The sequence below is a fragment of the Hyperolius riggenbachi genome, chromosome 7 (genome assembly GCF_040937935.1).
Source record: "Hyperolius riggenbachi isolate aHypRig1 chromosome 7, aHypRig1.pri, whole genome shotgun sequence".
Classification (NCBI taxonomy): Eukaryota; Metazoa; Chordata; class Amphibia; order Anura; family Hyperoliidae; genus Hyperolius; species Hyperolius riggenbachi.
Genome location: NC_090652.1, coordinates 313,826,265 through 313,843,590, shown reverse-complemented (window position 1 = coordinate 313,843,590; position 17,326 = coordinate 313,826,265). Strand labels below are relative to the sequence as shown.

The 17,326-nt window shown below is 44.4% G+C and overlaps 1 protein-coding gene across 36 annotated transcripts in view; it reads left to right on the top strand.

The window, feature by feature from the left end:
• Positions 1-17,326, top strand: part of CLASP1 (cytoplasmic linker associated protein 1) — a 320,170-nt gene that overhangs the window by 186,078 nt on the left and 116,766 nt on the right. For 23 of the 36 annotated variants that reach the window (XM_068246166.1, XM_068246161.1, XM_068246168.1 and 20 more), the window contains 3 exons: positions 6,297-6,404; positions 10,202-10,228; positions 14,930-15,094. In XM_068246166.1, the coding sequence (XP_068102267.1) occupies positions 6,297-6,404; positions 10,202-10,228; positions 14,930-15,094 (300 nt within the window). The remainder of the gene's footprint in view (positions 1-6,296; positions 6,405-10,201; positions 10,229-14,929; positions 15,095-17,326) is intronic. The other 13 variants (XM_068246163.1, XM_068246182.1, XM_068246178.1 and 10 more) reach the window with 1 other exon arrangement.

Below are 17,326 nucleotides of genomic sequence, written 5' to 3'. Positions count from 1 at the left end.
ACTAGGGCCCGCAGGCCAAATGCGGCCCCCTGAGGCTTTTTTACCAGCCCCCCCCCCCCCACACACACACACACACACACACACAAAATGTATTACTTATAGATGCGGTCAGCTACATCTTTAAATATTGGTGGTTCGCATATAGAATAGCAGTGCTGGCACCACCCATCCACATGGAAGCCAAAAAGCAGTCATTCGTCACACTGCTGTCCACTGCAGGTTATCATCTGGGTATGCTTCACTGTCTGGCCTGCAAATACTTCTACATCATTTTATATATACTCCGGCCCCCCAAGCAGTCTGAACTATGTTGACCCGGCCCTCGACCCAAAATGTTTGGGGACCCCTGCACTATACTCTGGAAGAAACGTACTCCTTATTTTTATGTGTTTTAAATATATATATATATATATATATATATATATATATATATATATATTATATGTATGTGTGTGTATATATATATATATATATATATATATATATATATATATATATATATATATATATATATATATATATATTTTATATATATATATTTTATATATATATATTTTATATATATATATATATATAATATATATTTTAAGATTTTTGCGAGTGGTCCTTTAAGGCCTGGTTCACACTATAGGTGATTGTGCCAGCGATCGGCAAAGTGCTACAGCAGTGTCACCCTACGAGGGTGTACTCACTGCAGCGTTTCAATTTTAAGAGAATCGAAAACGCGCAGCCTGTTCCATAGCGATTTGTCATAAAAGAATGTGCAATAATGTACATTCCTTTAAATATTAGTCTGAGGCTTATTTTACAATGTAAATCAAAATTTCTGATTTGCAGTTCCGATTTGCGATTTTCACTGATTGCTAGCAACACAGGAAGAAAAATGCAGGGAAAAAAATGCAGCAAGCAGGACTTTTTTTTTTTGTTTTTTAATCGCATAATAAATTGGTGTCGCATGCAAGATCACATCAAAATAGGAAATTACATGTAGTGTAAAAGGGCCCTGAAAATTGTTTTGCAAAATTGCAGTCGCTAAACGCGTACCGATTGCTTTTTGTAGTGTGAACTCGGCCTTACTTTTAGGGTTGGTTCACAATTGGGGATTCTTCAGCTCATTGCTGATCCTCGGCGATCAGCAAAGAGCTGCTGCTAATGTATCCCTATGGATACATTCATACTGCAGTGTTTGCGATTTCCATCATTTACAAACGCACTGCATGCAGGGTTTCATGGGCAATTGTGCAGTGATTCTCGTTCTATTGAACGGGACTCACAAACGCCAATCACATTGAATCGCGAGATTTTGCCCGCACATCGCGGAGCCTAATGTGATCGTGGGCTAGCGGTGCGCCAAGCGTCGTGTGTATTAGCCATTATTGCTGCTTTGTAAATGCTCTTTGGCTTCAGTCACTGGTGTATGGAGTGAGATTTAAGGCTGAGTTTTGTGAATTGTGCCTGCTGCTTCTATTGGCTGACATTCCCTGTCTCCACCCATGTGATCAGGATGACCGAATCAATGGGCGATTCCTCATTTAAATTCTCAGCTAAGATGATGCTGAACAGCGAGTTCTTTCTGTTTTTGAGGCTATAATCTTATCTGCCCTGCAAAAAGTTGTCTCCATCCGCTTTGGAGCACATACACTTGGGGGGAGGGTCCGTCGGTCATCAGATAATCCAACGCTGTTACTCCCACACACCCAATCGAGCCCTTTCTACCAAGATTTTTCCAACACGCTAGATCGATTGTTCCGATCAATGTGGCCAGAAATTGATCAAAATGATGACCATGTTGTGGCATCGATCTCTACTATTTGATCATTATGATGTAATCGGCTGGATAATGATGCTACAAATAGTGATGTCGGGGCACCCTTATCCTGCTGTTTTCCCTTTGCTTAAAAATGCTTGGAAAGATTCCTGAAAGCAGCTCTTTCCGCTATTGAAAATAATGCAATTATACTGCAGTGAAATATTTGGACTTTCTTCATAATTCCTCTGATAAGCTGCTGCTCTCAGGCGTCCTTCTGTTATCTCAAAAAAAATTGGAGAGTCAGCCAGCCAGCTGGAGAGCGTATCTGAAACTTTTCGTAGGTGGAAAATTGAAGGACAAATAAATACATTTGAATGGGATAAACTACAAATCCTTCCGTTCAGTGCCTGCTCCAGTGCTTCTGAGTGGCATTCTTCTTTAAATGAGATCCTGCTGATGCAGAATTGCCTTCAGTATTTTCCATGCAGCTTTCCGGGTAGGGAAAGGGGCTTATGAACAGGCAGAAAGGACCGGTATCCCTATGGCGTACATGTCAAACTCCGCCCTTGGGCCAAATCTGGCCCTCAGAGACATTAAATTTGTCCCTCAAGTGGTTTTCCATTATGTTTGGCCCACTCTAGACCACCAGGGAAACTTGTTGGAAGTGAAGCCCTAGAACATAGTTCCCCAACCCCGTCCTCAGGGCCCACCAACAATACATGTTTTGCAGGAAACCACAAACATGCACAGGTGAGGTAATTCGTGTCTCAGCAGAGCTGATTACCTACCTACCTCTGTGGATTACCACAAAACATGCACTGTTGGTGGGCCTTGAGGACAGGGCTGGGGAACTCTGCCCTAGAACATCAGGGAAGCCATATGGGTAATATAGGGGGAAAGCACTATACACTAGGAAACTGTTTAGGAGAGGGTGGGAGGCTCTAGACACCAGGGATCTGTATAGAGAGGGAGAATCATTAGACACCAGGGAACTTTATAAGGGAGGAAAGGGGCCAGCAGGCATTTAGGTTTGCCCGCGACTTGGTCCCAGTGTACAATTTCGTCCCACTTTGTATTTGAGTTTTACACTCCTGCCCGGTAGAGACAGATCTTCAGGCGGGTCAGCATGACAAGTCCTGGTGTGACTGCAGTGTATATAGCGTTGCTGTTCTTTAGTAGACCTGTGTAAGTGATGTGATATATTGTGCGACACTGCACGACAGCCACCATGTTTGTGATGTTTTGCATACCGGAATACCATCACACTAGTGTGTTACACATTGAGGCGCTGCAGACTTGTGTTAGTGGTAGTTCATTTGTCGTGTCTGTGTGTGTCATGTACATTCAAGAGAGTGTCTTGTTCTACGTCTGAGGTCTCCCACACATATTCTCTATAACAACCCTTTTGTGGGTTCAGGTATCTGACTCTTACTATATCCTGCAAGAAAAGTGTTTACTAAATGTACTGTTTGTGTGTTTCACATCTTTCTGGTCCAGCCAACCATAAACTGTTGAAATTTGGACCAGAGCATGGTGAGATCTGCCACTCTGCTCGGTCTCTCTGCTAACTCCCTTCTGATGAGTCATACTGTCTGATTTCCTGCATGCAGTACCCCTCTTCTCAGCCTTACTTCTTGAGAGCACTGAACACACAGAGCAACTGTCTTGTCTGAATGCACAGAGAACAGACAGTGACTCAGCAGGAGGAGGGGGATGTGGGAGGAGTTAGCAGAGACTGGGTTGAGCTGTAGAACTCACCATAGTATGATCACAGTTTTTGGAGACTATCAGGAAGTGGAAAATTTTTACAGGGTGAAAAACAGGAAAAGTACTTTTTGGTAATCGCTTCTCTTTCAGGATATAGTAGTGGATCTGTTTGCGTAGATCCATGATGGAGTTTATAATGTGTATTGTCATGTTTTATATTACCCAGGTAAATATCAGGTGTTATTTTGTTGGCCGACATCTGAACGATAATTATCACTGGGGGAGAATAGCTTTTGTCTTTGGTAGACCTGCTCTGCTCATGTCTGTGCGGTCTGACTAGATCCAGACAGGATCTCCCACCTCACAGCTCTGTCATGTCCATAATGAAAGGCCTAATTCTGTCTCCTAATTATGACATCACAGGTTGCGGTTAAAGGGCCTATCCGCCAAAAGCTGATAGTCAGTTTTAAAAGCAAGATACATTTTTTGCTTTCTTAAAGAGAAACTCCAACCAAGAATTGAACTTCATCCCAATCAGTAGCTGATACCCCCTTTTACATGAGAAATCTTTTCCTTTTCACAAACAGACCATCAGGGGGCGCTGTATGGCTGATATTGTGGTGAAACCCCACCCACAAGAAGCTCTGAGTACGTACTCCTGGCAGTTTCCTGTCTGTGAACCCTGTTGCATTGTGGGAAATAGCTGTTTACAGCTGTTTCCAACTGCCAAAAAAACATGCAGCAGCTACATCACCTGCCAACAGTAAAAATGTCACCATGTAATAAATGTCAGAATGTAAATCAGGGATTTAAACGATTTTACAATGAGCAAACACTGACTAAATCATTTATATAGAATTATTGTAAAAATGAAGCACTTTTTTATTACATTATTTTCACTGGAGTTCCTCTTTAAGACACACCTGAAGTGAGAGGGATATGGAGGCTGACATATCTATTTCCTTTTAAACAATGCAGATTGCCTGGCTTTCCTGCTGTTTCTCTGCATCTAGTGCTTTCAGCCAAAAACCCTGAACAAGCATGCAGCAGATCAGGTGCTCTGACTGAGGTGTGGCTGGATTAGCTGCATGCTTGTTTCAGGTGTGTGATTCAGACACTACTGCAGCCAAAGAGATCAGCAGGGCTGCCAGGCAACTGGTATTGTTTAAAAGGAAATAAATATTGGTGAATGGTACAACCAGAATAAATTGCTTTATGATCAACAAACAACTAACCAGTATCCTGAAAGACACTCAAAAAATTCCAACAAAATCTGGGATCCCTGGCTAAGCTGGAACATTCCTCATTGGAGGAAGTTTTGATAGCAGGCTGTGAGATACTCCCCTTCTCTTCCCTCTCTCTCCTTATTCTTTGCTCCCCCTTCCCTGGCCTCCGCCTTTTTATATACATATTTGACCTGTCCAATCCCAGGTGTCCATTGCCAGGGGACAGACTACCATTTCTATGAAATTCTCTGGTCTTCCCTCAGTTCCATTTTCCTAAACCATATGACACCCGCTCCAGGAGTGAAATCTAGAGTCCTCTGGAGCACAAGTAGAGCCTAGATTAGCAGAAATGTTTACATTCAATTTGTAATGTTATCTTCTATTTATTGTCAATTCATCAGATGATATTTGAATATGGCACTTCTCATTACATCTTATCTTTTTATTAGAAAACAATGAAAAATGTTTGAAATGGGAGAAGGAAATAAATATGGCAGCCCCCACATCTCTCAGACTTCAGGTGTCCTTTGAACCCATTTTTGGTTGGGTTGTTCCTCCTGTTGGCTTCTTCAGGACTCCAGTGGTGAAATATCTTTTCTGGCTCATTTTCTGCCCAGATGTGGGTCTTCCCCTTGAGCTTTTGTGTTCTTAACATCTATTTCTCATGATATAAAATAAATGATGAATGCAACAGCAGTAGCAGAGGTTTCTCATAATGGGCGCAGCAGGTGTGCAGAGCTGGGTCTCGCCATCAGAGTCTCTGAGAGAAGAATCCAGCAGGGGACAGGAAACCCCTAGTAGAGGGCGTGGCCGGTGTACAAAACTGGAAATGCAGGATCATAGAGATCAAGCCAACAGAAAGATATACATATGCAGCAGATAGAGCATCTGGTAGTGATTGTGGCAGGTGAACGCAGCCAGGGAACCCAGAGGATGGCGTAACACATAGAAGAATCAAGCAGGTGGAATGTGAGTGGCTGGCGTACAGAGCTGGGAACTGAGGAGCACAGAGATCTCATCACTGGAGTCTTCAACAGAAAGATAGGATAACTTTGCCATTTTCACCAAAAATAAGATATAGAGATCTGTATACATTATCCAGTTTCTCTATGGTACAGATATCCCATACATGCAGTGCTGATACAGAGGACTTGTCATTATGATCCACGCATGTGCAGCCCAGCTGAGTGTGTGTAGTAGTGGTCTAGTGACAATCGGCCAATAGGAGCAGCTTAGCAAGGAAGGAAGGGGCGGGCCTTGGTCTCACGGCGATACAGCTGGACGCAGGTTCAGCATAATGGTCAGATCATGCTTTGCATGGCTGACGCTAATCTCACATCTATCAGGGTTCCAGATATTCTAGATATTTCTCACACACAGATAAGTGTAAAGGTGCCCCACTAATGATACAATCTTGATTGTACAATTTTACCAAATGTATGTGGTAGACGGGTAAATGGAGTCAATATAATTTTAATGGCTGCTTTAGGTAGTTCCTTATATTACATAGATGAGATAAGATTGTACAGTCAAGATTGTATCATTAGTGGGCATTTTGAGTGCCAGACTGTGATTTCCTATACTAATCATTTCTCTCTCTTGTCCCGGAACAGGCCGGATCCGCACGAGGCGGCAGAGTTCTGGAAGCAACAGCAGTGCCACGTCGGTTCAAGCGGACACCCGAGGGCGTAGCCGAGCCAAGATCATATCCCAGTCCCAGCGTAAGCAGCGCTCTTCGGCCAATGTTTGGGGGAGGGAGAGAACAGCGTATGATGAAAGTATTTCTGGATTGGGCGTAGTCATAGTCACAGAGTCACTAATAATTCGGTGTTGATGCAAATTTTATGCTAATTTCGTGAAGCTTGGAATTTCATTGGTCCACTTTAAAGCTGCATAAAATTTGTTTTCACTTGGAATTCTTTACGTCTTGTTGACCATGCCTAATGCGGAGCAGCGTCTGTAATACTGAAGCTTGTATCGCTCGAACGCTGGTGATTAATCCTCGCCACAAAGCTCTTATTCTAATATAATTATTGTTTTGAATCACAATAGAAACTGTCAAACTCGTCTTCAAGGTCCGATGCCCTCGCCCATTTTTGGCACGTTCAAATGTAGTGGTTGTGTTCAAATTCGGCATAGCTGGTTCTAAACACCCAAAGCCTCCCGTCTGCCACTTTTCAGCATCGAACATGCAGACAGAGCGAGGAGAATGTCGCCGCCCTGCGTGTCGCGTAACTCTGATACTTGCTCCTTCCAGTTTGGAAGAAGGAGGATTGGAGTCACATGGAATTGTGACACGTTACGTGTCACACAGGGCAGTGACCACCTCACCCTGCCTGCTTGTTCAGTGCTGGACAGCGACAGATGGGAGTCTTCAGGGGGTTTGAATTGGCTATGCTTAATTTGAACACCGACACTACTCAAATGAATTGCTGAGACTGAATCAGGAAAGGTGTGGCTCATTAAGCAGAACACATTTCATCCTAAACCCTGGCATGGATCTTGGCCTCAAAGACTGGAGTATGACACCTGTGCGTCCGTTATTAATAATAGATTGTCACGTGCATCAGGAAGCTGCTGGGAGAGATTTGTAGCAGAGAATTACATTGGCATTCTCTTGCTTGTGTAAAGTACAGTATATCTCCTAAACCATAACTGTTATCATCATTGTTCTTAAACCATAATTATGCACATAAATAAGTTTGTCTATTTGCATCTCAAGATGCACCAAAAAGCAAAACTGGACCCCTGACTACGAAGTCTGGACACTGAGGCCTGACCACTGCGGCCCAGTGCCTTCCAGTCCACGCTGACTGCTCTATAGTGATGGCATTTCCTGTCTGCCTAACAAGACTGGAGATAGACAGGAGTTGGAGCTTGCTTGTCCCAGTTCCAAGCTGCAAGCCATTTACATGAAATAATTTGCATCTCCTCCACCCCCTCTAATGGTGGGACACCTGTACACCCACTTCCTGTCTGCTTCTTTAGCCAGGTGGATGACCTTATGTACAGCTGCCAGTGTGGCCTGTGTAAGGCCACCAGGCCACAATGTCCGACATCCCAGGACAGGTCCATTGATGACTTATATGTGCCACTATAGTTATCCTTTAAGCAACCCTAAAGTGATTTAAAAAAAAAAAAAAAAACAGACTTGGATCCTGTGTTTGGAAGCACTCGGGGCAGCAGGTGTTTCTGAGGAATCCCAAGGAGCCAGTTTTGAGTTGGGCACAGCGGGGGAATGAGGAGACCGAGATGGGACCGGAAAGGCGCTGTTACATCTAAAGCCTTCTCTATTCTTAGGGAAGTCTTTTTTTCAGGTCACTGCAGGCTTGCTTTAGGCTGGTCACATTACAGTCTCTTATGCCTGGTACACACCGTGCAATTTCCCATCAGACAGGTCAAATAGATTATTTCCGACGGGTCCAATCTGATTTCTGGTCGTTTTTCTGATTGCCCTTCTGATCACTATACAAAATCAATCAGAAAAATGATTGGAAATCAGATCACACCTGTCATAAATAATCAATTTGACCCATCAATCAGACAAGGAAATTGCATGGTGTGTGCCAAATATTACAATCAAGCTTGATTGTAAGATGCTTATTATCTGGTGTGTAAAATACATGATGATGACTTTGTATGTTACCACACACTGACATAGAGAATCGGGTGTGATGTGGGGGAAAAGCCAGAGCAGTTTCTTTCCTCCTCAGAGTTAAGCAATTGATATTGAGAATGTTTAAGGAGCACTGTACAATCTGATTGTAGTGTGTGTAACCAGCTCTGTGTGCTTCTGTTGCGCTCCCGGTTGTCCTGTTTCAGGTGATCTGTGGTTGGTGTATAGATGTCTGTGGTGTGATTGAAGTGTGTGTAACCAGCTCTGTGCTCTCCCCGTTGTCCTGTTTCAGGTGATATGTAGATCGTGTAGTGATGTCTGTGGGGTGATTGTAGTGTGTGTAACCAGCTCTGTGCTCTCCCGGTTGTCCTGTTTCAGGTGATATGTAGATCGTGTAGAGATGTCTGTGGTGTGATTGTGGTGTGTGTAACCAGCTCTGTGCTCTCCCCGTTGTCCTGTTTCAGGTGATATGTAGATCGTGTAGAGATGTCTGTGGTGTGATTGTGGTGTGTGTAACCAGCTCTGTGCTCTCCCGGTTGTCCTGTTTCGGGTGATCTGTAAATCGTGTAGAGATGTCTGTGGTGTGATTGTAGTGTGTGTAATCAGCTCTGTGCTCTCACAGTTGTCCTGTTTTGGGGGATCTGTGGATGGTGTAGTGATGTCTGTGGTGTGATTGTAGTGTGTGTAACCAGCTCTGTGCTCTCCCGGTTGTCCTGTTTCGGGTGATCTGTAGATGGTGTAGTGATGTCTGTGGTGTGATTGTAGTGTGTGTGTGTGTGTGTGTGTGTGTGTGTGTGTGTGTGTGTGTGTGTGTGTGTGTGTAACCAGCTCTGTGCTCTCCCGGTTGTCCTGTTTCGGGTGATCTGTAGATGTGTAGAGATGTCTGTGGTGTGATAGTAGTGTGTGTAATCAGCTCTGTGATCTTCCCGTTCTGTTTCGGGTGATCTGTGGATGGTGTAGTGATGTCTGTGTTGTGATTGTAGTGTGTGTAATTGGCTCTGTGCTCTCCCGGTTGTCCTATTTCGAGCGATCTGTAGATCGTGTAGAGATGTGTGTGTGTGTACCCGACCAGCTCTGTGATCTCCCCGACCAGCTCTGTGATCTCCCCGTTCTTTTTCGGGTGATCTGTGGATGGTGTAGAGATGCCTGTCGTGTGATTGTAGTGTGTGTAATCAGCTCTGTGCTCTCCCCGCTGTCCTGTTTCAGGTGATCTGTAGATGTGCAGAGATGTCTGTGGTGTGATTGTAGTGTGTGTAACCAGCTCTGTGCTCTCCCAGTTGTCCTGTTTTGAGCGGGTGATCTGTAGATCGTGTGTGTGTGCGTGCGTGCGCATAACCAGCTCTGTGATCTCCCTGTTCTGTTTCGGGTGATCTATAGATGTGTAGAGATGTTTGTGGTGTGATTGTAGTGTGTGTAATCAGCTCTGTGCTCTCCCCGTTGTCCTGTTTCGGGTGATCTGTAGATCGTGTAGAGATGTCTGTGGTGTGATTGTAATGTGTGTAATCAGCTCTGTGCTCTCCCTGTTGTCCTGTTTCGGGTGATCTGTAGATCGTGTAGAGATGTCTGTGGTGTGATTGTAATGTGTGTAATCAGCTCTGTGCTCTCCCCATTGTCCTGTGTCGGGTGATCTGTAGATCGTGTAGAGATGTCTGTGGTGTGATTGTAGTGTGTGTAATCAGCTCTGTGCTCTCCCTGTCGTCCTGTTTCGAGTGATCTGTAGATCGTGTAGTGATGTCTGTGGTGTGATTGTGGTGTGTGTAACCAGCTCTGTGCTCTTCCCGCTGTCCTGTTTCGGGTGATCTGTAGATCGTGTAGAGATGTCTGTGGTGTGATTGTACATGTGATGTCGTTTTTCCTCTCTAAATCCTCTTCACTGTCCTCCATCTGCTTTCCCTACCAAAGGATCCCGGTCTGCGAATCCAGCCAGCGGTAAGAGGCTCCCTCCTCACTCACCTCCATCCCTGTCTGGTGTCCCTGTCTGTACATTGCACGCCGCACCCCTCCATGTAGTGATGTCAGCCTCCTCCCTGCATGTCCTCTGCACTCTGGCTATCCGTCTCATCCATGCCAAGTTCCCATAGATGTGGGACAATGAGGGTCCGCAGAGCTCTAGGTGGCAGCGCTCCAGGCCTCTCTCCAAACTGCCGGAACAGTGGGCTGTGTGTTCTCTCCAAGATGCCCACATTGTGCCAAATGTTCCACTTTATTACCATGCGCAACAATCCCCTAATCAGCGCATATCCTAATTCATGAGAGAGTTACTGCTGGCATAGAAGCATCTCGGTGCAGGTGTGACTGACAGCACAGATGCAGGAAAGTCAGAGTTTTCTGGGCTCAAGAAAGGAGGAAAAAAAATCACATGCAGGAAACTAAATCAATGCATATGCAGGACACACCCGGCATTCACGGATTGCTGTATATGGGGTTGTGCATCCACCAACAGGTCAGAGATCCCATGTGACCCCGTCCACTGCTGAAATGACCAACCATAGGCACATGAGTGTGGAGGTGCCCATTAACGGTACAATTTTTTCACCAAATGCGATCTTTCGATGCAATCGTATAGAAAATTTGGCTGTTTATGAAGGCAATCAATAAGGAACGATTATTTGGTCGATTGCTAAATAGGATAAAATCGATCCTAAAGTTGGATTTTATGATCGAATTTGAAGAAAGAATTGTTCAATAAATGTGAACAATCGATAATTGCCTTCCAATTAGTTACGATCGTTCAAATAGCATCGAAAGATCGCATTTAGTGAAAAATTGTACCGTTAATGGGCACCTTAAGATCTGGAAACCTCATTTCCTGTCATTCATGTGGGTGGGACTTGGCACATAGCACTCTATAAAGGCCGCTGCAGGCCACAAGCTCCTTTTCATGGTACGGGTGTGCCCTGACGTCAGTGGCCTCTTTCAGCAGAACCATGTATAGATTGTCCTGGGGTGCTTTGAGGGACAGGACGAGGGTTTAGATTACTCAGATCTCGATCCAGTCCAATCCATCATCTGTGGGATGTGCTGGGAGACAAGTCTGATCCATGGAGGCCCACCTCACCACTTACAGCACTTAAGGTGGCCACTCTTCAGATTAGCAGCAGATAGATCATCAGATAGATTTCTGATCTATCTGTGTTAAGGAACATTTTTTTTACTAGGAATTGAATTCCGATAGATTTCAGTTTGAAATCTATTGAAAATCGATCTGTCATTTTTTTGCCATCAGATTTCCATTAGGGGCAATGCAAAATGATAAGCAATCTCAACAGATCGACCTGGATTTTCCACCCTGCCAGTTCGATTGAAATCAATCGAAATCGGCCGCCAATCGGTCGATCGGTCAACCGGTTTGCGATCGATCGATTTTGATCGATCGGCCAGAAAATCGTCTGAGTGTATGGGCCCCTTTAAAGGATCTAGTAATGCCTTTGTGCTGGAAAATACAGGATTTCTTAAAGAACAAGCGACACCCATGCTAACCTAGAAATAAAAAACACATCTATAGGTAGATAAATACGACTTCTACTTGCATAACAGATGATTTGCGCTATCCACGTAATGATTCCTGTGAATTTTACAAAGGAAAAACAGAAAAGCCTATTCTAGGCAGTGGCCATCTTGCCAAGCTAATGCTGACATCATATCCTCCCTGACTCTTGTTCCCCCCCCCCCCCCTCCCCTCCCTTCTCTTGCTCATTGTGTATTCATTAGATGCCCTCCTCCCAGTCTTTTTTTTTTTATTTATTTACATATCCACTCACTGAGTCACCTCAGCCTTGCTTGTAAGCACAAGTGATCAGCTAGGCAGGGAAATAAATTGAAGAGGAGGAATATATTATAGATAAAAAGAACTCCCAGCATTCAAAAGAACTCCCAAAATTCAACTTTTTGGCACTGTTTGGCACTAGGGCCAGTGATCCTAAAGTATGTGATAACTCCAAACCATAACAGTAGAACAAGTTTTGAATGCAGGATTAGCATCTTTATCACTTAAAGGGAATGTCCAAGCAAAATAAAAAAATGAGTTTCACTTACCTGGGGCTTCTACCAGCCCCATGCAGCCATCCTGTGCCCTCCTAGTCACTCACTGCTGCTCCAGTCCCCCGCTGGCAGCTTGCCGACCTCGGGGTCGGCGGGACGCATTGCGTACATTTTTACGCATTCCCGCTAGTGCAGGAACATTAACACATACATTTTTACGCGTTACTGGTTCCATGCGCAAATTTTTACACATTTAACTAGTAATGCGTAACAATGTATGTGTTAATGTTCCTGCACTAGCGGGAATGCGTAGAAATGTACGCAATGTGTCCCGCCGACCTCTGAGGTCGGCAAGCTGCCAGCGGGGGACTGGAGCAACAGTGAGTGACTAGGAGGGCACAGGATGGCTGCATGGGGCTGGTAGAAGCCCCAGGTAAGTGAAACTCATTTTTTTATTTTGCTTGGACATTCCCTTTAATACACTCAGACCAGTTGCTGTGGAAATTTGATTTTCATGGAGACAATACCGCTTTAACGGGTTCTGTGAAGTCCATTCCTGTCCACCAGGGAGAGCAGCACTGTATTATAAGCTGATTGTTGTTCAGTGTTGCATAATATGCTTGCACTGTATAAATCCAATAAATACCAGTGTATTATATTATATTATAGTCCAATACCACATACATTTTTACAGCTCTTGTGGAGTCCATTCCTGTCCACCAGGGGGAGCTGCACTATATTATAGGCTGATTGTAGATAGTCACTTGTAGTGGTAAACGATATGAGCGCCACAAAGGAAACAAAATAGTTTGCTGTCAGAAGTATTCCAATCCACAATGGAACTAAATGACCAGACATAAAAAATCCTCAGCGCTGTATACAGTCGCACTCTCCTGCTCGGAGAATTGGCTACTCTGCAATACCCTAAAGAGGTCATTTGTAAAAGGTGTATGCGACAACCTAGGTCATACAAAAACCTTAGGAGCGTTTTCATGCAAAAGGGGTCCAGTGTGCATGGGCCCTCAATGTGAGTTATAGATTTTAATTTTTTTGGCAACTTCTAATTGTTACCCCCTGCTGCTTCTAACTGACAACTTGCATTGTGGTTTATACCCTGTCGGTGGCCATGTATGTCCCTGTTCGAGCACTGGGTGACTGCAGGTCAGAGCAGGAGAGTGTGACTGTGACTGTATACAGCGCTGAGGATTTTATACGTTTGATAGATAGTCAGACACTACATACTATTTCACAGCTCTTGTGGTCTCCATTCCTGTCCACCAGGGGGAGCTGCAGTATGTTATTAGCGGATTGTGTATTTTATGTACTCTAGATATATAGACACCAGACTTATTTCACAGCTCATGTGGAGTCCATGCCTGACCACAAGGGGGAGCTGCAGCATAGTATAGGCATTATATGTTATATAGATCTATAGTCCGATAACACAGGGTGGTAACCGGGAAGGACAGTGAGGCACACTTTCAAAATTATTGCAAAGAGAATAAGAGCAAATCTAGTGCAGAGACCAGTGCAGAGGTGGAGCAGCTGCTTACAGCGACAGATCTGAATCCTGGAGCTGGACCTGGACCTGATTTTCACACCGGTTCTGCTCCAGTTTTCCATGTAATGGATTTGGTTGTCATTTCCAAGGTTCAAACCAACCCCAGAACACTCTCTGCATGGAGCCTTTAACATCCAAAAACCCACGCCCGCAGTTTAAACCCATCTGCTTTCATGTTACCCACCTTCCTTCCCCCGCTAACTACCCTGCTGTGGGCCCTCCGTTAAAATCCCCTCCCGTTTACCCACCATTATAATACTTTCCCTCCTTCCCGATATCTCCCCCCCCCCCCCCTTTCGTTTCCTTCTCCTTGTTGTACTCCTGTATCCAGGTGTTAAAGTGGTAGGGACATGGAAGCTGATGTATTTATTTCCTTTTAAGCAATACCAGTAGTCTGGCTGTCCTGCTGATCATCTGCCCCTAATACATTTAGCCATAGTCCCCGAACAAGCATGAAGCAGATCAGGTCCTCTGACTGAAGTGTGACTGGATTAGCTGCAGGGGTGTGATTCAGATACTAATGCTGCCAAAGAGATCAGCAAGGCAGCCAGGGAATCTGTATTGTGTAAATGGGAATAAATATGGCAGTCTCCATATGCCTCTCATGTCAAGGGTACTTTAAATAAGAGACCACATTGAAGTACGCAATGATTGACTATATGCCAGCGGACTGCAAGCACCATGATAGGGCTCTGAGTACCGCTCACTGCTAACAAGAACCTCTCTGATGATTAAGGGAATAAACAAGAAAGTGGAACGTGGGGTGGCAGAGGTGCCAGGCTGAGGCTTATGGAGGCAGCTGGTGTATCTGGGTTGGGTTGGCCATAACATTGTATACAGAGGTAAATGAAAGGAGTAGCTGTGAGCTGAGATAACGGGATGGTGTGCAGAGAGGAGGAGATCACTGTGTGAAGGAATAATAATATCCTGTTACTTCAGGGTGGAAGCATGTGGAGAAAGAATCATAATTTCCAAATCATAATTGTCATTGTCGTATCCATTATCACCCATCACACACATCATCGGTTGTCGCACAATCTGATCTCTGGAGACTTGTATTCACTGATCTCCCCCTGTGCTTTCTGCAGCTGGCAGCAGATCCAGTTCTCCAGGGAAGCTGCTGGGAAGTGGGTACAGCAGCCTGGCGACCGGCGCTCAGCGGGTGCCGCAGATCCCCACCTCTGAGAAGAGAAGCAAGATTCCCCGCAGCCAGGGCTGCAGCCGAGAGACCAGCCCCAGCAGGATAGGCTTGGGTAAGTGCCTCTGTGTTCACTGACTGTACCCCCTGTGTGTGCTGCGTAACAACCCAGCGTCCGTGTGGATTGTGGTGACTGTGTAACCTGACGAGCACTGGACTCCAGGCATTCATAAAAATATATACGGAACAATATTAATGCATGCTTTATGGAATACGGCCAATCGGTTGCACTTCCTGTTGATTTACATTGGTCCAATTCCAGGCAACACATTAAATTTGTATGCAAGCCAGAATTCCTTTCAATTCATTGGCTGCCTGTAGTGAGCACTGAGGCTACTACCTAGCACAACGTCAGATGACTCATCTGTGTGCTGCTGCTCTGCACCGTCTAATCAGCAGACTGAAGGAGGAGATCTCCATGGGGTGAACGAGATCTGTCGGATGGTAAAACATTTTACATGTATTGTGATTCTGCTGTGCATTCAACCATCTGCCTGGAGTCCAGCCTAAAAGATCTCACTAATTGTTGCCTCATTTAAAACCTAATATAAATACCTTAGAATTTTTAGCCTAGCTGTTTTTTTTTTTTTGTTTTTTTTTATGACAGCAGAATTAAAGGAGAATCCCACCAGTGGCCATATTAAGGCGCGTGCATGTGTGACATTGTTGCTCCACCCCCAATTTTCAGTATAGTCTCTGAAAATCCTTCTGTGTGATGTCACACTGCCCTGCTCTTATAATTTCTCAGTCGCACTTGAAACACATAGACCCGGAATCCCATATACGTGTAATGCCCTGAATAGGGTGTGCACAACAATATGGATGTGAGTGATAACTGCTGAGATGTACAGAAACAAGATACCGAGGAGCTCATGGCAAAGATCTAGTATACGTTATAGGATGATGGACGGAGTTCCGCTTTAAAGAGAAACTCCGACCAAGAATTGCACTTTATCCCAATCAGTAGCTGATACCCCCTTTTACATGAGAAATCTATTCCTTTTCGCAAACAGACCATCAGGGGGCGCTGTATGACTGATATTGTGGTGAAACCCCTCCCACAAGAAACTCTGAGGCCCGTGGTACTCCTGGCAGTTTCCTGTCTGTGAACTTTTCTGCATTGTGGGAAATAGCTGTTTACAGACGTTTCCAACCGCTAAAAAAAACATGCAGCAGCTACATCACCTGCCAACAGTAAAAATGTCACCATGTAATAAATGTCAGAATGTAAATCAGGGATTTAAACTATTTTATAATGGGCAAACATTGACTAAATCATTTATACATAATTATTGTAAAAATGAAGCACTTTTTTATTACATAATTTTCACTGGAGTTCCTCTTTAAGGTTTTGGTTGTATTTCCCCTGCACACTTGCTGGAAATTCTGCTTGGCCACGCCCCCTTTGCAGTACAGACTTGTGAAGATCCCCCCATCAGCCTTGAAATAGGCCTGTCCCTGGTGCTGTGCGTGTGATCATAGTGGGCGGGCAGCACAGGAGGTAGCTCACGGAATTACCGTACATGCTCAGCTGCATTGTGAGGGAAAAGATTCATTTTATAGTATCATTTATTACAGATACCCACCTTGTCCATCAGCTGAGTTTTAAATTGCAATTTTTTGCTTGTAAATATCACAAAAATGAGTGGTAAGTGGGTGGAGACTTTTGTCTTTTGGGAAAGCTAAGTTTAAAGGGCAACTCCAACCTTGTTATAGAATTATAACATTGCAGTTCTGCTCAGACTGTTTGTTATTAAAAATGTTAACTTTCCACTTCAGTGTATAGCAGCAATAGCTTTCTAATACTGATAACATTTCAGGCTAAGCTTGCTTGAACCTTTGGCAAAGAGCGTACAGTATAGTACACAGGACTTCCCAGAATTCCCATTTATCTGTGTCACTGGTTCAGGACTTGGCCAGAAATCCCCAGCGTCTCAAGGTTTTCTGTACGGCCCCCTTTCTTTGCACCGGACAGGAGGGGCTGTGCTGTGCCATATTTTGCTTTAAAGAAAACCTGAACTGAAAATTAAATTAAAAGTCAAAATAAGCATACACAAGTCATACTTACCTTCCATGTAGTCTACTCCTCAGTATCTTTCTCCTGTCCCGCGTCCTATTTGTTCACTGTGATCAAGGGAATTTTCCGTCCTCCATTTTGAAAATGGCCATTACCCATAACAGCTTTCTGGTCAGCACACAGTTAAACTGTAACATCGCCCACTTGAGCCATAGGGAAACAAGGACATTACCTGGTACATCAGTTTTCCTCTCAGCTATAACTGACAGC